The sequence below is a fragment of the Rhizoctonia solani genome, chromosome 13, assembly GCF_016906535.1.
Source record: "Rhizoctonia solani chromosome 13, complete sequence".
Classification (NCBI taxonomy): Eukaryota; Fungi; Basidiomycota; class Agaricomycetes; order Cantharellales; family Ceratobasidiaceae; genus Rhizoctonia; species Rhizoctonia solani.
The window spans coordinates 16,124-38,869 of NC_057382.1; the positions used below are offsets into that span (position 1 = coordinate 16,124).

Sequence of the window (22,746 nt, forward strand, 5' to 3'; positions counted from 1 at the left end):
AAAAGTACGGAAAATCTGCATGACGTCTAGATTTTTCCAGAAATCAGCACCTCAAATCGCAGAATCCGCACGCCGATGGCACACAGGGATGAGTTGAGGATGCGGATTTATGAAAAAAACCGGCCGGATTTTGCCAACACTCCACATATAACACGCGATTTTTTACACCCAGAAAATCCGCACTTTTGGGGTCCACCGTATTGACTCCAAGGTTTATTTATATACGTCTCTTACTTTCTGTCTTGCTATATGCTACCTTCTTTGCAGAGAAATTGACAAGAAAGCCACTGAGAGCCGAGGGGCTCGCTTGCTTGGGGTGGCTCACTTCGAATTCCCCAGCTTTGACCTTTTATCAGTATCCTATAATTCCTAGGGGCTCACCAGCGGTTATCTAAATCCATTGGATTTCTAGAGAACTTATCCCTGGTCAAATTGCCGAATCTGCAAGGACAACCATACTTAGGAGTGCTGAACTAATCAAATAAATAATGAATAACCACAGTTTACTGAACTTATCCCTACATAACGAAACTTCTGTTGAAATTAGTTAGTTTCTGCCTACAGCCATTCACCTTCACTCTTTCTGAGAAGTTGGGAAAGGTTGCTTGGTACCGGTCTCTTTAATCCATTTGACTTGTTCAAGTCTCTCATACTGTATATTACCCCATGGACCAGACTCCCATAAAAATATCCATCGCTCTTATGTCAGGCTCCCAGACGCTTCAAGCAGTGAAACAAAGAACAAATCTAGTACTCAAAAACCACCATCGTAAGAGAACGTATTTACAGAACGGCTCATTGACTTTATGGGCAGTAAGTGATGGTGAAATCATTTCCGGCACAGGCCCGCACGGCTTGGTCAACTGGGCCAGTTCCCCCGCAAGTACCAGAGGTATCGCCTGGACGGTAAGCCTGATATTGAATTTTCATATGAGTTTGCACGCCACATCAACTGCCAGTGTTAAGAGCTTGCTTACCTGGTTGCAAGGGCAGCTCGCCGATCCACAGGTGACTGAGCCACAGGTGCTGGTGATTTTCTGGGCCTGTATTGAGGTGTTAATTAATATTGTGTAGAAAGTGTGCCTTATTTTGGTTGAAAACTCAAACTACGTACCACACTGAACGCTAGAATATTTGAGATGTCGTAGTAATTGAGGCCTCCCGCGTTCATATTGAACTCAGACATAGAACATTTCTGGATAGCAGCTTAAATGTTAACTCCTTGGCAAACATTGTAAATGCGACTCACTCCATAACAGTTATTGGCACACGAACCATCCCCAGCGACATCACAAACGCGACCGATCCAGCCGTCAGGAACAGAGACGCTCTTGGAGGTCCCTGCCCCAATATCAACGCGTGCCGCTCCAGTGTATGGACTGCCGCTCCAGTTATCGACCCTCACACCGACTCCCCTGATAAAGAAAAAGTATAAATGTCTGTCAATGGCACATATGTCGTACCACCCTTACCATGAACAATTATTCTGACCATTTCATAATTAGATATCAGCAACCTGTCTTGATGGTGTCAAAACCTGAATCCTTACCTTCAACGTAAGTTTGTGGGCAGCTTGGACCCCCGATATAAGGAACACCAAAGCGGAAACGGTAGATGCGATGGAAAAATGCATATTTGGGAGATTTCTTTGTGAGTAAGTGAAATAGCTAAACCTCTGTGACGATAGCTGCCTGGCAATGAGGCTGGTACTTATAGGCCCCCATTCAATCGATATCTTCTTAGGCCTGAGAGGCCAGTCAGTGGTGCATGTGCCTCGAGGGATACAGCCCTCGACAATATTTGATCCGGTTCGGCAGACTAGCCACCGGGGTTCACGGGCTGGAGGATGCATTCAACTAAGGTATCTGAAATCGATGTCTATACGCACAGGTAATTGTTATGCAAAGCTTTTTGCTGGTGTGTTTTGAAAGCAATATTTCAGATGAGCCTTTCTTGACTATTACTTTGCTGTCAGTATCTCAAGCGTTTTAGCTACTTAATTAACTATACTAGACCTCACTTGAATCCGCATACATGGCCCTCAATTATGATTTCGTGTATATCAAAACACCAGGCGCTCGCTTGAATGGGCGCGTATCCATCGCTTATTACAGCGCCAAGCTCTCCGGTTGTTTTCTTACGCCCAAGAAGCACACCTCCAACTGATTCAAACAGGAACTCTCGATCGAGTATCAGCCCGGGCGTTCGGCTGATTTTGCCGGGTGATGGAAGATCATCTGAGCAGGCCTACTGACCTACTTGAGCAAAAGCACCTCCGTGTCCCAAGCATCAATAATACTATTAATTCTATCATAACGAAGTTTGAGCCTTATGAGCACCTTACTTGGAACTATCCATTACAGGGCGGGTCTATGTGAAATCGGGGGGAGGGGGCAGCGGATAGTCATAATCATTATCATGACCGAGATAACCGAAGAGGCTTGTTTGGGTCGTCCTAGATCCGGGTCAATCGAGATGAGTGGCTATTCTTCGGGGTTGCTTCCTTTATTGGGTTTTTGAACTTATATTCAAACTCTGCTTATGAGGCGTTGGTTCCGGGGCATGACGATACAAGTGGTATGTAGCTAACGGCCGACTCGATATCGATATCGAACTATATGTATATACCGCGTCTATATATACTCCTAACTTCTCAATGCTCTTCACCTCTTTTAAATCAGGGATACATTCTCAATCATTTATGAGAGCTCATGTAGTTTAAATATCTGTAGTAAATCGATTCGGATCTGAAGTACAACTCGTGCGTGGGTTGGGTGGCTACAAGGCTCCTGTCGCGATCATATAGCAATGGAGGGGGTGGTAAAAAGGTGTCGGGCGAGCCAAATGTGCTAGTCAGTGCGGTGGTCGCGAGCAAACTAGTTGCTCGCGATGCCGTGCCGCGTGGCTGATTTCATATCTAGGCCCGGAATCGGAAAGCTTGGAGGCCCACCAGCTACCGCTCAAAATATGTAGGACCTTACGTCCATGACCACACGCCCTTACGACCGCCTCCATACGTCCTTACGGCCGCCACACTCCAGTCCTTATGACCTCCCGTCCCACGCCCTTAGGGCCCCTGTATCGGGTCGAAAGGCCCTTCCGTGCTTACTACCTCGTCTCGTCCTCTGTTGTTTTCCTTCTTTTCTCTTTCTTTCTTAGCGTAGTTTGCCTGGGTTTTGTGAGCGGTTAGCCTTAAGCTTATTCGCTTGTAGCTCTTTAAATATGAATAAAAATAATAAAAATAAGCCGTGCCGCGTGATCTACATAAGCGCCGTCCCTAGCCTGCCATGCATCTCCGCGGGTCCATGACATCATCGTATCAAGACGAGGGCCCGTAAACCAAGTTTAAATTGATCACAACTACATTCGCCACCTTACTTTAGCCCAAATGAGTCATCATAGACTTGATATTAAAAGATGCAATCCTGCGGCACTATTATGTTCCAGGTCCCGGTGTCACCTTTGGTGCTGGGTAGTCACTCACGTGCGTCGAAGCCGGATCACATGCTGGGAACCAACTTCACCCCGCCTTAAATTACTACCGGGCAAACCTCTGCCTTGCTTTCCACTTCCTTCCAGGCTTAGGCATATTGTCGGTACACCATCAACCAACCATTCCATAAAGCACGTGTGGCTCCTTGCATTACACGATGTCAAATCTTGACAAAATGAAGTCTGACATCGAGTCTGCATTGGGTTCTCTGGTGTCTTCAACTCACAACATCTTGCCCACCGAAGCCAACCGACGACTGTATGAAATCGGAAATGAATATTTCAAAATATGCTCCGAGCGCCCCGCTCAGACCGCTGGATCTACAGCTGAAGAGGAAGAAGACTTTGATCGTGGCAATAGTACCCCCGGCGTTCCCCAATTCTTTTCTACCCTGTGGGAAACTGTTATTGGATGCGTGAACAATTCGCCTGTTCAGGAACAAGCTCATAGCGAGCACATCACTCGCCTTGTCGACCTTGTTGGCAAAATTAAAGACAATTCACAATCGGAAAACGGTGAATGGTCGATTAGAGGGGAAAATGCGGCTGGAGCACTTTGCCCTTACTAGGTCAAACACTTCGTGATCATTACAATGGTAGGTGATCTTCTTGTCCGTCAAGCAACGAATAATCATGCGCTTTTCTTGTATAGAGCCTATCGACACGATGAGATTCAGCTCCTCTTCGTTATTATGCCGGGAAGGTCAAGCATCAGTAGCTGGGGCTTTTCAACTTGAAACTTCTCATCTCCATGGTGGGGAATCAGAATCGGATGTCACTCGTCTCGCGAAATCTCGCCATCAATGGCTGTCGCTTCAATCTTTCATCTCTCTTCTCTGGCGTGACTGCGGATACAGTGATTATGCTTTGTATGCGATCTGGGCCCTCCGTTCTGGACTGGAAGACTGGCCAGAATCACCGCCGGTTTACGGTACCGAGTGCGACACTTTTGAGGAAAGTCCAGCGTACCTTGCATTTCAAGTTGAAGCCGCGACGATATGGATATGCAACACGGCACCATTGATGTACAAATGCACGGAAATATGGGGACCGAAGGGTAATCCAGATTGGCCCAAGAGGGCAGGGGCCCCAGGTAGAGGTGGTAAACGATGGGATGGGGTGGATGGGTACGATCACGATCATAAACGATGGCAGGTATGGAAAGACGTCCTGAACAAGGTTATCCTATGGTGCGGTAGCGCTGGGAATGAGAAATTCCAGGATTCAAAAATAAATGATGCTTCCAAGCGTGCATTGGATGCTATGGAACAAGCTGAACGATAATGAGAAACTGTGTCTTGATAGCTCTGTATTTTACAAAGGTGTTTCAAGCGTTAGTTGGATCCAATGCAAGCTTTCATTTGGCTTTCTGCCTCTCGCGATCTTAGATTCCGCTCATTCCTTAATAATTGAGAACTTGCAAATGACACAACATGATATAAGTATAAAACCTGCATGTTCTAGAGGTCAATTACCGAGCTATTGATCGCCTCATGTTGCCACCCTGGCCCAGATAGAGGTGCGCTAAATTATCGTTAATCCATACTGCGATTCTTCTATGCTCTTGGGGAAAGCTAGTAGTTAAAGAGGCAAGCGTGGTGTTTGGAACTTCCTAGAACCTAGAGATGTGGATTGGGTCGGGTTGACGTGCCTCAGAAAACTTTCAAAATTTTCTCACTTTCGCGATTTGAGAATAAACGAAGGAAATTTGAAATGGAAGGTGTCTTGTAATAGGTACTCTACGGGGTCCCCAAAAACTCTGGAGCGCTCTAGAGTGCTCCGGTTTTGGGAACCTCCTCGTTAGGATCCGACGGATCCGGATTGCTCGGCGAGCACTCGAGAGCACTCCACGAGCACTTCTGAGCGTCATAGTAGACGCTCCGGAGTGCTCGCCGACAATAGCGAGTCTTGGAGCGCTCCCGAGATTTTCGGAACCCCGTAGAGTAGTAAGATCATGCTGTGGTCAAACAAGTACTTTGAGAGGACCAACAATAGACACATGCCTAAGATAGTTACAGCATCAACAATTGCCATTTTCGTTGGAGTTAGGCTTGGGCCTTGCAATTGTCCAAGAACACTTTGTACCCGAGATGAGGGCACAATGTTCCATTGAGTATACTGACCTTTCCGGACCAAGAATCGATTGGTAGACTTGTCATCACAGGACTTCACCCCCTTTTCGACAAAGGGTGTGCGGCGGGCACGGGACTTGGACAGCATGTGTCCAGACTTAGATTGGATCTCAGATCATGCTTCGCTGTGGCGTTGTTGTACAGTAATTGACCAGACTTAGAATAGGAATACGATCTTCAGGGTCTATTTGAAATTTAATGACTATGAGCATCGGGAACGACTTAGACAATTTTGTTCTTCTCCTCACCCGCGCCACAACGTATCAAAGTCAACACCTAGCACACATGGCAAAGTACAATACGGAAACATTACTAAAAGCGAAGGAAAAGGCTAGAAAGGCAAGTTTAATTCATCTAAGTTTCATTAATTTGAGCTTCATGGTAGTTTACAGTCCAAGAAACGTATCTCTGACTGCTTGCTTGGCCAGAAGAGGCTCTGCGACTGCTTGAAATGTTATCCATTTCAGTATCACCAGAAGCCAGGGACTATAGCTGCACATTGAAGGACAAACGGTGTCCACCCACTGGCCCAACAATGCAATGTGCGGGCGGGACCGTCTGTCCCGTGCCCCTCAGAAGCCCCTCCCCGCCAATCACCTGATCTTAGCGACTTAGGTAATCAAGCCGCAACAATCTCTAGCACTAGCATTAATGCATGTCACCTTACTGATCTTGACACATTTCCACCCGACGAGCATTATACTCCCGCCGATTCTTGTTCTAGACCTGGATTGCCCCGTCTTGGCTCTTGTTCCAAGACTCACTTATTACAATCTCCTCGTACCCCACCGCTTTTTGAGTCTATTGATAATTCTACTCAACCGGACAAATTGCTTGACTTATGCAACAATTCCTCCCCTGGCTCAGACTCAGACTCAGACTCAGACAATCCATGCCTTACCACGTGCAGTCCTTGCTTGGATGTTGATTATTTTGGCAAATATCTCATGAATCTATCTGTTTCTGGAGCAACTAGGCCTGCCCCGCTTCCCCTTGGCAACAATCCCCTTCCTTCTGACGCCAAAGAACCCCATCATGACAATTCATACATAGAAGACAACGACAATGCTTATCCTTACCCAGACGATCCAGACAATCCAGACAATCCAGACAACGCCAAGGGAGTGCTCGTGGAGGAACCGCTGATCCGTGTCCCACCGGATGATGCCAAGGGGCCTCCCAAGCCTCCTGGCAATGATGGAGGAGCCGGCATGCCTCTATTTGATGCTCACCCAACGCTACGGAACATTTACTTGCGCACTTGGGCTCAGTACGCGTTCAACCATGCAACACAAGACTCTGTTCAATTGATACTGGAGTCCCACAAATTGGCCCTTATGGCCAATGCACAATACCTCCCTCAGCTGCTTGTTGAAGAGATTCAACAAATGCCTCTTACTCTACGGTCGCTTGAGCGCCGGCTTGGAATGGACCACTCGGAACTAATCAGAATCTATCCTGTGTGCCCCGAGCCCACATGCGGCAGACAATACACCATGGAGCAACTTTACCAGCTCCCCAATCCCCAGTGCACTTGGAACGTTGGAGAACAATGCCTTGGTATTCTATACACGGAGCGCTTACTTGCCAACGGTACTATCAAGCGTAGCCCCTCTAAATCATTTCCTTACATTCCTCTCCCTGCTGCTCTTGGTTGTCTATTGTCCCGCCCCGGTATGTCCAAGCTTTGTCAACATTGGCGTAACAACAACAATCCCAACGATGAGCCAACTGAGAACCCAACAAGGCCTCAGGATCCTGTGGAGTGGTTCAACAACATGCCAGTCAACCAACAATTTTCGGACATCAGCAAGGGCTGGGGTTGGCGGGCGCATGCAACGGGACTCACCCAACAATTTATTAATGGCAAGTACGTGGATTTGCCCGCCGGAGATTTTCCTTTATCTCTTGCGCGCTTACCTTTGGGCCTTAGCCTTACACTTAATGCCAATGGGTGAGTGCTTAACTTAAGGCTATCTTTTCATTTAAACATATATGCGCAGATACCAGGCAAACAAAGGCGATTACACTGCCGGTGGAAGTTATACTTCCAACAGAGTGTATATTGTTATCAATAATCTTCCGTATTTCAAACGGAATTTATTTGAAAACACAATCCTTGCAATGGTACTCCCTGGACCAACGGAGCCTAAGGACTACGCGTTTGACCAAATGATGGAGCCTCTTATTGACAATTTAATTTCTCTGTCTAATGGCATGTCTAGTGATTAATTCTCACTTATATACTAAAGCTACTACAGGCATTGAGTTGCCGGTGCACAATGCTGAGACGGGGGAAATTCAAGACCAATGCGTTTACGCAAACTTATCCGTCCTTGTGGTCGATTGGATCGCGCGCATCAAGTGTATAGGTCATGTTGGCGCTACTTCCAAAGAAAACCACTGCCCGTATTGCAAGCTACGGGCCTGTTTGCTGTCGACCGAGCAAGGCTATGACCATGAAGGTGAGTGTGTAATTATATATTCAAATTTGACTTAATTATTGGGTTCCATAGTTTATGATCTTTGCAAGCCTCACAAGCATTTACAGCATAAGCACCGCTGGCTCTGTGCGGAATGGTGTCGTGCACCACTGTAAGGTGGGCACACGCTAGTGGAGATGGGCGCTTGAGGCCGTACTACTACAAGCAGCTTGTACGTAATCTAACTAAATAAGGCTATACTACTTCCGCTTAGGGCGGACTACTGCTACTAACTAGTGCGAGTGGGCCTTAGGCCTGGAGGTGTGGTGAGTCAAGGGGGTGGTAAGCGTCTGAGTACTGCTGGGGGCCTGCTACTTAGCTGGCTGACTAATCCTCCTCAATGAATATGAGACGAGGTAAAATTGACTTGGTGTCTCCAAGCGATTTCCCTGCTGTATATATAGACAAAGCACACTATCTACATGGTCTGTGCGCGTGAGAGAAAGAAGTAACTAAGACAAATGAGAAGCGTGCTGCGGGCTGCGCAGAAGCGTGGATTTCTCCTAAGCGCCCTTGGCACGGCATCTCGGCGCGGCATCTCGGCATAATAAGCGCCGAGATCACGTGATCGAAAAACAAAAGGTATCAAGTCCGTAAAAAATACTAAAAATATCAGAAAAATCGTGCGAGTCCAATGGTATATGTTAGGAGGTTATAACATTGCCCCCCCCCTTAAAGGCTCTTGGCGGAGTCACGAGCCTTTTTCAGTTGTGACTTGTTGAATCGTTGGATTTCCTCTTGGCTGTGCTCTAGGAGTTCTTCCGGTTCCCAGGAATTGTCTTCCGGGCCATAACCCTTCCATTTGATTAGGTAGAACCATTTCCCCCGTTGTCTTTTGGAGTCAATAATTTGTTCCACCTCATACTCTTCTTCCCCTTCTATTGTTTCAGGAGGGGGTTTTTCTGGAAATGGTTGACTTGGGGATATGTGTGCCCTGGATAACAAACCCACATAGAATACATTGTGGATTTTAAGGGTTTCCGGTAACTTGAGGCGGTACGCGTGACTGGATACCTTCTCTAATACCTCAAAGGGACCTAGTTGCTTGGGGTCTAACTTGTTGGAATTTGTCCTAAGTTCTACGTTTTTTCCATCTAGCCAGACTTTTTCCCCTATTGAGTATTCTGGGACTGTTCCTTTATCCCTTGTCATCCGTTCCTTGCTCATTCTGAGGGCTGCTTCGGCTTCCTTCCATTCCCTGGCTAGGGTATCTGCCACGAGGTCTGCTTCTGGGATGTTTGACGGGATGTTTGATGGATTCATGATCGGATTTCTGCCATAAATTAATTCAAATGGGGTTTTTCCAGTAGCTGAGTGCTTGGCGTTGTTATAGGCATACTCCGCAAGTGGTAACCACTTAACCCAATCTGAATGATCTGCTGCTACATAAGACCTTAGGTAGAACTTGATAAATTGGTTGACACGTTCCGTCTGGCCGTCTGATTCAGGGTGGTAGGCCAAGGAGAAGGAAGGTTTAATCCCTAATCGTTGGTAGAGCGCCCTAAGGAATTTCCCTGTGAATGTAGTCCCTCGATCTGATATAGTTTTGACGGGGAGCCCATGAAGTTTCCAGATGTGGGAGACAAAGAGATCAGCCAAGCCCTTTGCTGAAACCTTTTTCGAGGTAGGGATGAAGTGGCCTAATTTGGAGAACGAATCAATAACTACCAGGATTGCATCATGTCCTTCTGACTTGGGAAAACCCGTGATGAAGTCATAGGAGATGGTGTGAAATGGGAAGGGGGGAACTTCTAAGGGTTTTAGGGCTATGACCGGGTTGTGGGCACAACGATTGGCTTGGCAAGCGGGGCAGCATTCCACCCATTCCTTGGCGGATGACTTCATTCCTGGCCACCAGTAGTTGCGGCTCAAGAGCTCCAGGGTCCTTTGTTGGCCTGGGTGACCCGCTAGTGGGGAGTCATGGAATTCCCTGAGTAATCGTTCCTTCAGGGCTTCTGAGTCCGGGACCACCAGTTTTCCTCGATACCATAGTAGGTCTTCCTCCCAGTCGTAGTCTCTGTAAGCCTTCCGAATGGAGGGAGGAGCGTTATCCGCGTCTTCCGTTAGGAATTGGATGATAGGCTCAAGGGATGGATCTTCCCTTAGCTTGGAGCGTATTTCTGTGACAATTTCCAGTTCCTCTTCTGATGTTTTGGCAAAGACTTCTGCGGGGAGCATTACCTCTGGTTCTGGTGATGTATCAACGTAGTCCGATCGTCTGGACAGGGCGTCTGGTTTCCCTGATTGTTTTCCTGGGCAATAGTGGATTTCAAAGTTGAAGTCGCTCAGGAATATGCGCCATCGGGCATGCCTACGGTTAAATGTCCGTGCCTGCATCCAATACTCCAGATTCCTATGATCCGTGAAGACCTGTACCGGTTTGTCCGTTGCTTCCAAGAATATCCTCCATTCCTCTAGCGCTTTGATGATTGCCAGGAGCTCCTTATTGTGGGTGTTGTAATTGGCTTCTGCGCCTGAGAAGGACTTGGACATATAGGCGATGGGATGCAGCCGGTTATCTGGACCTCTTTGGCTCAAGATTGCGCCCATAGCTACTCCTGAAGCGTCTGTTTCCAGGTAGTAGGGGAGCTTGGGATTGGAGTGGATCAGAACCAGGGATTGAGTGACCAATGTCTTTAGTTCTTTGAACGCAGTTTCCTCTGAATTTCCCCATGACCAAGGGGATTCCCTTTTTGTGAGATTATGGAGGGGGCGTGCTACCAAACTGAAATTGGGGATGAACCATTGAAGGTAATTAACAAACCCTAGGAAGGCCTGGACCTGCTTGACCGTCTTAGGTGTGGGCCACGTAGTAACGGCTTCGATCTTCTTTTGGTCCATGGAGAAGCCGGCGGGGGAAATAACAATACCAAGGTAATCTACCGTGGTGACATGGAAGTGGCACTTCGACAGTTTACAGAATAGCTGATTCTTTAGTAACCGGGATAGTACCTCCCTGACATGGGATGGGTGTTCCTCAGGTTTTTCCAAAAAAATCAAGATATCATCCAAGTATATGACCACTGTGACGTCAATGAGATCCCTGAATAGGTCATTCATGAAATGTTGGAAGGCAGCGGGGGCATTGGTAAGGCCAAACGGCATTACCAGATATTCGAATAGCCCGTATTTGGTCCTGAACGCTGTCTTCCACTCATCTCCTTCCTTGATCCTGACGTTATTGTAGCCCCAGCGCAAGTCCAATTTGGTGAAGATCTTGGCATGCCTGAGTTTAGCCATGAGGTCGTCCTGTCTTGGTAAAGGATACACATTCTTATGGGTGACCTTGTTCAACTTCCTGTAATCAACTACCAATCTAAGAGATCCGTCCGCCTTCTTGACAAACATGACGGGGGCGCCGGCAGAAGAGGTACTAGGACGGATCTTTCCTGTTGCCAATTCTTTGTCTATGTGTTGCTTCAGTGCCTTGGATTCCGCGTCAGTCATGCCGTATATTGGTCCTGGAGACAGTTTGGCGTCTGAAACAAGGTCAATAGATATGTCATACTCCCTATGTGGCGGGAGGACCTTGAACTCTTCTTCACCAAAGACTTTAGCAAACTCATGGTACTGTGGGGGAAGATCCGCTAAAGGGTTTGAGTCTGCTTCCTCCTCTGAGGCAATCTGAATCTGTTCAGGGAATGTGACTAGTCCCTGTTGCCAATCAATGAGAGGAGCTTCTGCCATTAGCCAAGTCATGCCTAGGATCGCCAAGGTGTTGCCAATGGGGCAAACAAGAAATGGGATGGAGTGGATGTGGCCATTGGCCGAAACCGTGAGATGAACCTGGTGCCATATGCGACCAGTCTGGGAGATTGTACCATCTAACATTCTCACAACTCGTGGATTTTTGAGTTGGGTTTTTGGGATTTTGAGTTTTTCTACTAAGCTCGGGGATATGAAGTTGGAGGTAGCGCCGGAATCTATTAGGGTTTTAATGGGTTCTGCCTGGGAATTTTGGACGTGTAGATTGATGAATAATAGCGGTTTTTTATTAGAGTCAAGTCCAACAAAAACAAATTCTACGCAAGTATCTACAATGTCCTTTTTCTGAGTCGGGGGCTTGGCAGCAGTCCTTGACTTCAGTCTTTTCCCAATTCTGATTCCTTGGCAACCTTAGCCACCTCTTTGACTGTGGCCTTCCAGCCATTGGGGCACTGTTTGATACCATGTCCCTTTTGACCGCACTTGACGCAGAGGCCAGACGCGCGGCGGCGATCCCTTTCTTCCGGTGTTACGTAGTTAGGGTCCTCTGACAGTCGGACCCGTTGAGTGGTGGTGGTGGAAGTAGTGGCCACGGTGGCCGGGGACTTGGCGGGTGCCTTCTTTGGGCAGTTCTCCTCGTTTTCGCGGCGTATGTTGTCAATTTTTATGGAAGCCGCAAAAATTGCTTTGAGTTTGTCAGGAACGCTATCTTTGGTTGATAGCAATTCCTTCACCTTCCAGTGGAGGCCTTGCGTGAACTGCGCGATGTAGGCTTCCTTGTTCCAGTCTAATTCCGCCATGAGATTGCGGAACTCCGTGACGTACTTGGAGGTTGTGGTGGTTTGGGAGAGTGCCGCGATTTTCCTGGCGGCGGCCCTCTTGGCATCTGGATCAGCAAACGCCTCTTTGAATTTGCCCGTTAGGGCCTGGATGGTGGTAGGAGGGTTCCCTTCTCCCTTGATGATTGCCCCAATGATGGGGAGCGCCCAGTCTGCGGCCTTATCGGTCATGTGGTAGAGGATCCACACAACCATCTGCTCCTCCTTGTCGAATTGGTCCCGGTGGAGGGCTACCCAGAGCATCATTCTGTCTAGCCACTGGGTGGCTTTGCGGCCCCTGGTGTCTCCCTTATATGGGTCGGGGAGGTCCATTTTAGGCCGTTTTACGCTGGACCCTGCGTCAAAGGGGGTTAGGGACCCTAGATGCCTCCTAGGCATTCCTTGAGGCTCCTTTTTGGGGCGCCTTGGTTCTTCCTCTTCCTCTGAGTCAAAACCGGTTCCTCTGGAAGGCCGGAATGGGGCCTTGAGTCCAGGCCTAACCGTGCCTGGAGTGTGGGCTTCTCCTCCCGAGTGGGTGGGAGGAGTGACAGGCCCAGTCGATGGGCCAGGCTTGGCTTGGGCTGCTCCTTGGTCTTTATCCCCAAGGAGGTCTGCGGTCTCCTTGCATATGGCCCTGAGCTCAACAATCTGTTGGTTCTGGGCTTGGATTTGGTCCTGTAGGGACCCGACGGTGGCTGTGAGGGCTGTGATAGCCTTGAGGAGAGCAGAAGGGGACGGCTCTGGTTCCATCCTTGGCAAGTCTCGCGGAGTGGGTGATGTGCTGCAAGAGGCCGGTTGGGAATTGGTTGGAATGGAACGTCGAGAGGAGCGGCTAGTAGGACGGGAGTATGGGTGGGGGACGCCAGAGCGTGTGGATGGAATAATTGGAAACGGCGTGGGGGGATAGGTGCCTGATGCAGGACTTATGAGCGGTTTTTGTGTAGTGTGTGGGTGCTAAACCTTTGCGTCAAGCACCTAGCGTTGAATAGTCCCTACAACAAATCAACAGATCTGGCGATCGTGATATGAGCGGGTTTTCTACAAGCGGGTGTTTCAGCTGACTAAGGTCGCTAACTACTGTGTTCCGGCGAAACACGTGGTACGCGGGGGATCAGAACTCGTCTGCCTTGTAGCAATTTGGTACTACGTGGGGGTGGGGGATTTTTGATTATTATATCCCGCAAAGTAGCCCCGATCACGTGATTTCCCTTGTGCTAGTACAGGGAGTCTTCTCCTTGTCGATCAAGCCTACAAAAAGTTGATTTTACAATGTCGTGCACCACTGTAAGGTGGGCACACGCTAGTGGAGATGGGCGCTTGAGGCCGTACTACTACAAGCAGCTTGTACGTAATCTAACTAAATAAGGCTATACTACTTCCGCTTAGGGCGGACTACTGCTACTAACTAGTGCAAGTGGGCCTTAGGCCTGGAGGTGTGGTGAGTCAAGGGGGTGGTAAGCATCTGAGTACTGCTGGGGGCCTGCTACTTAGCTGGCTGACTAATCCTCCTCAATGAAGATGAGACGAGGTAAAATCGACTTGGTGTCTCCAAGCGATTTCCCTGCTGTATATATAGACAAAGCACACTATCTACATGGTCTGTGCGCGTGAGAGAAAGAAGTAACTAAGACAAATGAGAAGCGTGCTGCAGGCTGCGCAGAAGCGTGGATTTCTCCTAAGCGCCCTTGGCACGGCATCTCGGCGCGGCATCTCGGCATAATAAGCGCCGAGATCACGTGATCAAAAAACAAAAGGTATCAAGTCCGTAAAAAATACTAAAAATATCAGAAAAATCGTGCGAGTCCAATGGTATATGTTAGGAGGTTATAACAAATGGCATGAACGCAATGACATCCGTAATGAGACTGGTACAACATTTACCAAACTAGACCGGCTCTCCGGTTTCTATGCGTTCAATAATGCGCCCATTGATGTAATGCATTTGGTGGATCTTGGGCTTACCAAGGCTATTGAAAGTAAGTACATATACAAGCAAGGGATGCTCCAAAAACGTTTTCATTGGCAGCCTGCTGGTGAGACACCCAAGGCTTGCTACAATGCGTTTATCACGCGGACAATCTTCCCTCATTATTGTAGTCGGCTCCCTACCCATGTAGGTTTCCATATATTCAACATATATATCACTAACATACATTAAAGGCCCAAGGGCTGAAGGGACGCGTCAAGGCCAAACAGCGGCGCCTCTTGCGCCTTATCATGGTCGGCTTGTACTTTGAGGCTTGGCGCGTTGGTGACTCGATCCTAGATGGCAATATCCCTTGTGGAAGTGAGAGATCAAGGCACTACAAGGCTCAGAAGGTCAATGCCAAGGCCTTCCGTAGACGTCAAAACCACATCAACAACTTGAATGAAGGCGGACTTGACAAGGTTCTCCCTTGGCAAGAATTTATGCCATCACAAAACCCTCGCGACTGGTTTGCAAACTTATTAAGATTTTGTATTGGGGCAACGCTCCTGACTCAACACCGAATCACTCAAGAGGAGGTTGAACAGGGTTGCCAGTTGCTTGAACAGGTCGGCACGGTGTTCACTGATATGAACATCAATCTCACTCCAAGCTTCCACGCCATCACACATTTGCCCAACCACCTCTACAAGTATGGAAGTGTTTACAATACTTCTACCAACCGATTTGAGCGTGCAAACCAAATGCTTATCAACGTCAACAAGAACGGGCACGGGGGCGGAGAAATTGAAGCAACAATGGCAAAGGGATTTATGCGTCGCGTCGAGTGTTACCGCTATGTAAGTCCCCCTCCAACTCTTATTCAGTTTACTAATACCTATTCAGATTAACAAACTACAATCAATTGAGGGGCCAACGGACGATGATATAGCAACAACAAAACTTTTGTTACAAGGCATGAGAGACGCCCCGGAACACAAAGTTCAGCGTGGCAGGCTTGATGCAATTCTGGCTGGAGACGCCCGATTTCTTGAACAAGGTAAATTCACGCATTTTTTTTATCTTGTGTGCACATAATAAATTGTTAAATTTATGTAGAGCACATTTGGTTGGCAACTGCCCCTGCCAAAGTTAACTTCAGAGATCACAAGCATCAAGCATATTATAATCTTATGGTTGAGTATTGCAATAACCATTGTCCTATAGGTCTACACAACGTCCGCTTTTACGGATATGGCGCGCCGCCACCAGAAGGAATTCAAGTTCAACTTCATCCTAGCCGATCTACTCTTGCCTACCCTCACTTCCGTTGGTACGGGGTCCGGTACGGCTCGGCAAACCATACGCAAGGGTTTGGTTCACGCTATGGTTATATTGATGACCAAACACCTGTTACCATTCAGGGTATTTATGAGTCAACAGTGACCGTTCTGGGCAAGCAGTACAAATTTCTGGCTGTTATGATTCAGAAATTTGTTGCTCCGGCAGAACCGCCTGCCTTCCCATGGAACCATTGGTACGTGTTTTCTGCCTCTAAGCTATTTAAATGGTAATTGTAAAATCTAGGGATCATATTCTTGGGATTGGTGCATGGGTGTACCAAGAACTCCAGCCAGTGGAAGCAGTGCCAGCAAGTGCATTTACTGGCCTTTTTGCGCTTTCCGATATTGAGATGTCATACGGGCACTATTGGCTTACATTTTCAATGATAACAGTAAGTCCTTTTTATGCATATCTTGCTATCTAATCCTTGCAAACAGACAAGGCCCAACGATTTGAGGGACAAAGACAACATGGGCGTTGATGACTAAGAGAGTGTAACAGTAACTGGTGTACGTTTTTACTCCTTTTACACAATGATAAACGTTTGATATATAAGGCTTGTTACAGGTAGTTTAATTTAAAGCCACAATCATCCAGTTCCATTTAATTGAGCATATAGTAGCCGAACAGGTCATTGAGAACTGGACGCGCACACGGTAATGCAGGAAAATATGCCAAGAAATGACAGGTGAGAAGAATAAATAGGGCGCAGTGCACCAACAGCAGGAGATCAATGAGGAAAGACAATAAATAATACAGGTCGGAGACTGAGTTCATATTAGTGCATAAAAACAATAGGAGAATACGCACATAATAGGTGAGCTACGCACCCCGGAAAACAACTTTAACTTTCTTGACTTGTTGGGCGCGGCGCTTGCAAGGAAGTCGCAATGGATCAAGCCCAGGATTCCCATCGCCGTTGCCATTACCATTACCATTGCCGCTTGTTATAACCTCCTAACATATACCATTAGACTCGCACGATTTTTCTGATATTTTTAGTATTTTTTACGGACTTGATATCTTTTGTTTTTCGATCACGTGATCTCGGCGCTTATTATGCCGAGATGCCGCGCCGAGATGCCGTGCCAAGGGCGCTTAGGAGAAAATCCACGCTTCTGCGCAGCCCGCAGCACGCTTCTCATTTGTCTTAGTTACTTCTTTCTCTCACACGCACAGACCATGTAGATAGTGTGCTTTGTCTATATATACAGCAGGGAAATCGCTTGGAGACACCAAGTCGATTTTACCTTGTCTCATACCATTGAGGAGGAACACCCCCAGCCAGCTAAGTAGCCGGCCCCCAGTAGTCCAGAAGTTAACCCCGCTTATTATGCTCACCACACCTCCCGGGCTAAGCCCCCTTTGCCAGTAGATAGTAGAACGTTGCCTTACGCAACCCGTAGAATAGCCTTAGATACAGTAGATTAGATAAGCAGTGTTGTATTAGTTACGGCCTTAAGCGCCCGCCACTAGCGAGTACCCACATTACAGTGGTGTACAACATTGTAAAATCGACTTTTGTAGGCTTGATCGACAACGAGAAGCGCCCCTGTACTAGCACGAGGGAAAATATCTGAACGGACTCCCCTTTCGACTAGAATAATCAAAAAGTTGTTGGTCCCAGATAGTACCAAATTGCTATAAGGCAGACGGTGTCTAATCGCCCGCATACCACGTGTTTCGCCAGAACACAGCAGATAGCGACCCTAGACAGCTGATTCACCCGCTTGCTAAAAACCCGCTCATATCACGATCGCCAGATCTGTTGATTTGTTGTAGGGGTAGTTCAACGCTAGGTGTCTGACGCAAGGGTTTAGCGTTCACACTCTGCACAAAAACCGCTCATAAGTCCTGTCACAGGCACTCTATTCCCCCACGCCGTTCCAAACATTCCATCCACACGCTCTGGCGTCCCCCATCCATACTCCCGTCCCCCCAGTCGATCCTCTCAATGTTCTGTGGCAACCCGCTCCCAACCACCCTCTCGCGGCCCATCACCCCCTCCGCAACACTTGCCCGGAATGGAACCGGAACCGTCCATTACCACTCTCCTCGAGGCTATCAACGCCCTTGCCAACCAAGTCGGGTCCTTGCAGGCCCAAATCAAATCACAGGACAAGCAAATCACTCAGCTCGTTGCCATATGCAAGGAAACCAACGACCTCGTTGGTGACAAAGACCAGGGCAGAGCCCAAACCAAGCCTGGCCCATCGACTGGGCCTGTCACCCCTCCAACCCACTCAGGGGGGGAAGCCCACACTCCAGGTACGGTTAGGCCTGGGCTCAAAGCCCCTTTCCGCCCCTCAAAGGGAACAGGATTTGACTCGGAGGAAGACAAAGAACCAAGGGTCCCCAAAAAGGAGCCTCAAGGAACGCCTAGAAGGCACCTTGGGTCCCTTACCCCCTTCGATGCTGGATCCAGCGTGAAGAGACCCAAGATGGACCTCCCCGACCCATACAAGGGAGATACCAGGGGACGCAAGGCCACTCAGTGGCTTGATTGAATGATGCTCTGGGTTGCCCTACATAGGGACCAATTTGACGAGGAGGAGCAAATGGTTGTATGGATCCTGTACCATATGACTGATAAAGCCGCCGACTGGGCTCTCCCCATCATTGGGGCCATCATCAAGGGCGAAGGCAATCCCCCCACCACCATCCAGGCCTTAACGGCCAAGTTCAAAGAAGCATTTGCCGACCCCAACGCCAAGCGAGCTGCCGCTAGAAAAATTGCGGCTCTCTCCCAAACAACCACCACCTCCGAGTACGTCACGGAGTTCCGCAATCTCATGGCGGAATTGGACTGGAACAAGGAGGCCTATATCGCGCAGTTCACGCGAGGCCTCCACTGGAAGGTCAAGGAACTGCTATCAACCAAGGATAGTATTCCCGATGAACTCGAGGCAATTTTTGCGGCCTCTATTAAGATTGACAACATTTGCCGCGAAAATGAGGAGAACCGCCCCAAAAAGGCTCCTGCCAAATCCCCGGTCACCGCAACCACCTCCATTTCCACCACCACCACTAGGGTTTGCCTATCCGAGGACCCCAACTACGTCACCCCGGAGGAAAGGGACCGCCGCCGCGCATCAGGACTATGTGTCAAATGCAGTCAAAAAGGGCATGGAATCAAGCAGTGCCCCAATGGTTGGAAGGCAACTCCCAAGGAAACGGCCAAGGTGGCCCAGGATGAGTCGGAAAAAGAGTAGGGCCAAGGATTACCGTCAAAACCTTGGTCCCCAAATTAGAATCAACTGTATCTATGTCTGAGTTTGTAAACATTGCTATGGACTCGAATAAAAAACCACTCCTCTTTCTAGACATGATACTGCAAGACTTTCCAACGGAACCCATAAAAACCCTGGTGGATTCAGGAGCCACTTCCAATTTCATATCCCCTTCCCTAGTAGAAAAACTTAAAATACCAAAAACCCAACTCAAAAATCCACAAGTTGTGAGAATGCTAGATGGTACAATATCCCAGACTGGTCGCATATGGCACCAGGTACAACTCGCGGTTTTGGCCAATGGCCACCCACATACCATTCCCTTCCTGGTCTGTCCCATTGGAAACACTCCGGCAATACTTGGCATGACATGGTTAACTCAGGAGTCACCTCTTATTGACTGGTCCCAAGGCACCATCACATTCCCTGACCAAGCCCAAATAGCCTCAGAAGAAGAAGCAGATCCCAACCCATTAGCCGACCTGCCCACGGAATACCATGAGTTTGCTAAAGTCTTTGGCAAAGAGGAATTTAAGGTCCTCCCCCCACACAGGGAGTATGATATTGCCATTGACCTAATTCCCGACGCCAAACTCACTCCTGGACCCATCTACGGCATGACGGACGCAGAATCCAAGGCGCTTAAACTACATATTGAGGAGGAATTAGCAACGGGCAAGATCCGCCCCAGCACTTCCTCCGCAGGCGCCCCTGTAATGTTTGTTAAGAAGGCGGATGGATCCCTGAGGCTCGTAGTAGACTATCGAAAACTCAACGATGTCACCCATAAGAACGTCTACCCTCTTCCCAGGCAAGATGACTTAATGGCCAAGCTTAGGAATGCAAAACTGTTTACCAAACTGGATCTACGATGGGGTTACAACAACGTCAGGATTAGAGAAGGAGATGAATGGAAAACGGCATTCAGAACCAAATACGGGCTATTCGAATACCTGGTAATGCCATTTGGCCTCACCAACGCCCCTGCCGCCTTCCAGCATTTCATGAATGACTTGTTTAGGGACCTCATCGACGTCACCGTGGTGATATACTTGGATGATATTTTGATCTTCTCTGAAAACCCCAAAGAACACCCATCTCATGTCAGGGAAGTCCTGTCCTGGCTATTGAAGAATCAACTATTCTGCAAACTATCCAAGTGCCACTTCCACGTCACCACGGTAGATTACCTTGGTATTGTTATCTCCCCCGCCGGCTTCTCCATGGACCAGAAGAAGATCGAAGCCGTTACTACGTGGCCCACACCTAAGACGGTCAAACAGGTCCAGGCCTTCTTAGGGTTTGTTAATTACCTTCAACGGTTCATCCCCAATTTCAGTACGGTAGCACGCCCCCTCCATAATCTCACAAAGAAGGAATCCCCTTGGTCATGGGGAAATTCAGAGGAAACTGCGTTCAAGGAATTAAAGGCATTGGTCACTCAATCCCCGGTCCTGATCCACTCCAATCCCGAGCTCCCCTACTACCTGGAAACAGACGCTTCGGGAGTAGCGATGGGCGCCATCTTGAGTCAAAGAGGTCCAGATAACCGGCTGCATCCCATTGCCTATATGTCCAAGTCCTTCTCAGGAGCAGAAGCCAATTACAACACCCACGATAAGGAGCTCCTGGCCATCATCAAAGCGCTAGAGGAATGGAGGATATTCTTGGAAGCAACGGACAAACCGGTACAGGTCTTCACGGATCATAGGAATCTGGAGTATTGGATGCAGGCACAAACATTTAACCGGAGGCATGCCCAATGGCGCATATTCCTGAGCAATTTCAACTTTGAGATCCACTATCGCCCAGGAAAGCAATCAGGGAAACCAGACGCCCTGTCCAGACGATTGGACTACGTTGATACATCACCAGAACCAGAGGTAATGCTCCCCGCAGAGGTCTTTGCCAATACATCAGAAGAGGAACTGGAAATTGTCACAGAAATACGCTCCAAGCTAAGGGAAGATCCATCCCTTGAGCCTATCATCCAATTCCTAACTGAAGACGCGGATAACGCTCCCCCCTCCATTCGGAAGGCTTACAGAGACTACGACTGGGAGGAAGACCTACTATGGTATCGAGGGAAACTTGTGGTTCCGGACTCAGAAGCCCTGAAGGAACGATTACTCAGGGAATTCCATGACTCCCCACTAGCGGGTCACCCAGGCCAACAAAGGACCCTGGAGCTCTTGAGCCGCAACTACTGGTGGCCGGGAATGAAGTCATCCGCCAAGGAATGGGTGGAATGCTGCCCCACTTGTCAAGCCAATCGTCGTGCCCACAACCCGGTCATAGCCCTAAAACCCTTAGAAGTTCCCCCCTTTCCATTTCACACTATCTCCTATGACTTCATCACGGGTTTTCCCAAGTCAGAAGGACATGATGCAATCCTGGTAGTCATTGATTCGTTCTCCAAATTAGGCCACTTCATCCCTACCTCGAAAAAGGTTTCAGCAAAGGGCTTGGCTGATCTCTTTGTCTCCCACATCTGGAAACTTCATGGGCTCCCCGTCAAAACTATATCAGATCAAGGGACTACATTCACAGGGAAATTCCTTAGGGCCCTCTACCAACGATTAGGGATTAAACCTTCCTTCTCCTTGGCCTACCACCCTGAATCAGACGGCCAGACGGAACGTGTCAACCAATTTATCAAGTTCTACCTAAGGTCTTATGTAGCAGCAGATCATTCAGATTGGGTTAAGTGGTTACCACTTGCGGAGTATGCCTATAACAACGCCAAGCATTCAGCTACTGGAAAAACCCCGTTCGAATTAATTTATGGTAGAAACCCAATCATGAATTTGTCAAACACCCCTGCAAACATCCCAGAAGCAGACCTTGTGGCAGATACCCTAGCCAGGGAATGGAAGGAAGCCGAAGCAGCCCTCAGAATGAGCAAGGAACGGATGACAAGGGATAAAGGAACAGTCCCGGAATATTCAATAGGGGAAAAAGTCTGGTTAGATGGAAAAAACGTAGAACTTAGGACAAATTCCAACAAGTTAGACCCCAAGTGCCTAGGCCCCTTTGAGGTATTAGAGAAGGTATCCAGTCACACGTACCGCCTCAAACTGCCGGAAACCCTAAAAATCCACAACGTATTCTATGTGGGTTTGTTATCCAGGGTACACATATCCCCAAGTCAACCATTTCCAGAAAAACCCCCTCCTGAAACAATAGAAGGGGAAGAAGAGTATGAGGTGGAACAAATTATCGATTCCAAAAGACAACGGGGAAAATGGTTCTACCTAATCAAATGGAAGGGTTATGGCCCGGAAGACAATTCCTGGGAACCAGAAGAACTCCTAGAGCACAGCCAAGAGGAAATCCAACGATTCAACAAGTCACAACTGAAAAAGGCTCGTGACTCCGCCAAGAGCCTTTAAGGGGGGGCAATGTTATAACCTCCTAACATATACCATTGGACTCGCACGATTTTTCTGATATTTTTAGTATTTTTTATGGACTTGATATCTTTTGTTTTTCGATCACGTGATCTCGGCGCTTATTATGCCGAGATGCCGCGCCGAGATGCCGTGCCAAGGGCGCTTAGGAGAAAATCCACGCTTCTGCGCAGCCCGCAGCACGCTTCTCATTTGTCTTAGTTACTTCTTTCTCTCACGCGCACAG

At 48.2% G+C, this 22,746-nt stretch overlaps 6 protein-coding genes across 6 annotated transcripts; 4 read left to right on the plus strand and 2 right to left on the minus strand.

The window, feature by feature from the left end:
• Positions 1 to 804: 804 nt before the first annotated feature.
• On the minus strand, positions 805 to 1,633 carry RhiXN_06885 (uncharacterized protein; the record flags this gene model as incomplete). Its single annotated transcript, XM_043326701.1, has 6 exons — positions 805 to 912; positions 978 to 1,043; positions 1,115 to 1,195; positions 1,250 to 1,415; positions 1,473 to 1,486; positions 1,550 to 1,633. The coding sequence occupies 6 exons, from the start codon at positions 1,631 to 1,633 to the stop codon at positions 805 to 807; spliced, it is 519 nt and encodes a 172-aa protein (XP_043185173.1).
• A 2,017-nt stretch (positions 1,634 to 3,650) lies between these two features.
• On the plus strand, positions 3,651 to 4,776 carry RhiXN_06886 (uncharacterized protein; the record flags this gene model as incomplete). Its single annotated transcript, XM_043326702.1, has 3 exons — positions 3,651 to 4,008; positions 4,062 to 4,088; positions 4,145 to 4,776. The coding sequence occupies 3 exons, from the start codon at positions 3,651 to 3,653 to the stop codon at positions 4,774 to 4,776; spliced, it is 1,017 nt and encodes a 338-aa protein (XP_043185174.1).
• A 1,795-nt stretch (positions 4,777 to 6,571) lies between these two features.
• Positions 6,572 to 8,223, plus strand: RhiXN_06887 (Transposase family Tnp2 protein; the record flags this gene model as incomplete). The annotated part of the gene is made up of 5 exons (XM_043326703.1): positions 6,572 to 7,494; positions 7,558 to 7,578; positions 7,628 to 7,848; positions 7,886 to 8,089; positions 8,141 to 8,223. The coding sequence occupies 5 exons, from the start codon at positions 6,572 to 6,574 to the stop codon at positions 8,221 to 8,223; spliced, it is 1,452 nt and encodes a 483-aa protein (XP_043185175.1).
• A 556-nt stretch (positions 8,224 to 8,779) lies between these two features.
• Positions 8,780 to 13,380, minus strand: RhiXN_06888 (Retrotransposable element Tf2 protein; the record flags this gene model as incomplete). The annotated part of the gene is made up of 2 exons (XM_043326704.1): positions 8,780 to 12,169; positions 12,223 to 13,380. The coding sequence occupies 2 exons, from the start codon at positions 13,378 to 13,380 to the stop codon at positions 8,780 to 8,782; spliced, it is 4,548 nt and encodes a 1,515-aa protein (XP_043185176.1).
• Positions 13,381 to 14,629: 1,249 nt separating this feature from the next.
• On the plus strand, positions 14,630 to 19,092 carry RhiXN_06889 (Retrotransposon-derived protein PEG10; the record flags this gene model as incomplete). Its single annotated transcript, XM_043326705.1, has 7 exons — positions 14,630 to 14,743; positions 14,791 to 15,396; positions 15,443 to 15,596; positions 15,764 to 16,073; positions 16,124 to 16,271; positions 17,701 to 18,374; positions 18,414 to 19,092. The coding sequence occupies 7 exons, from the start codon at positions 14,630 to 14,632 to the stop codon at positions 19,090 to 19,092; spliced, it is 2,685 nt and encodes an 894-aa protein (XP_043185177.1).
• A 53-nt stretch (positions 19,093 to 19,145) lies between these two features.
• RhiXN_06890 (Retrotransposable element Tf2 protein) lies at positions 19,146 to 22,502 on the plus strand (the record flags this gene model as incomplete). The annotated part of the gene is made up of 1 exon (XM_043326706.1): positions 19,146 to 22,502. The coding sequence occupies one exon, from the start codon at positions 19,146 to 19,148 to the stop codon at positions 22,500 to 22,502; it is 3,357 nt and encodes a 1,118-aa protein (XP_043185178.1).
• Positions 22,503 to 22,746: the final 244 nt, after the last annotated feature.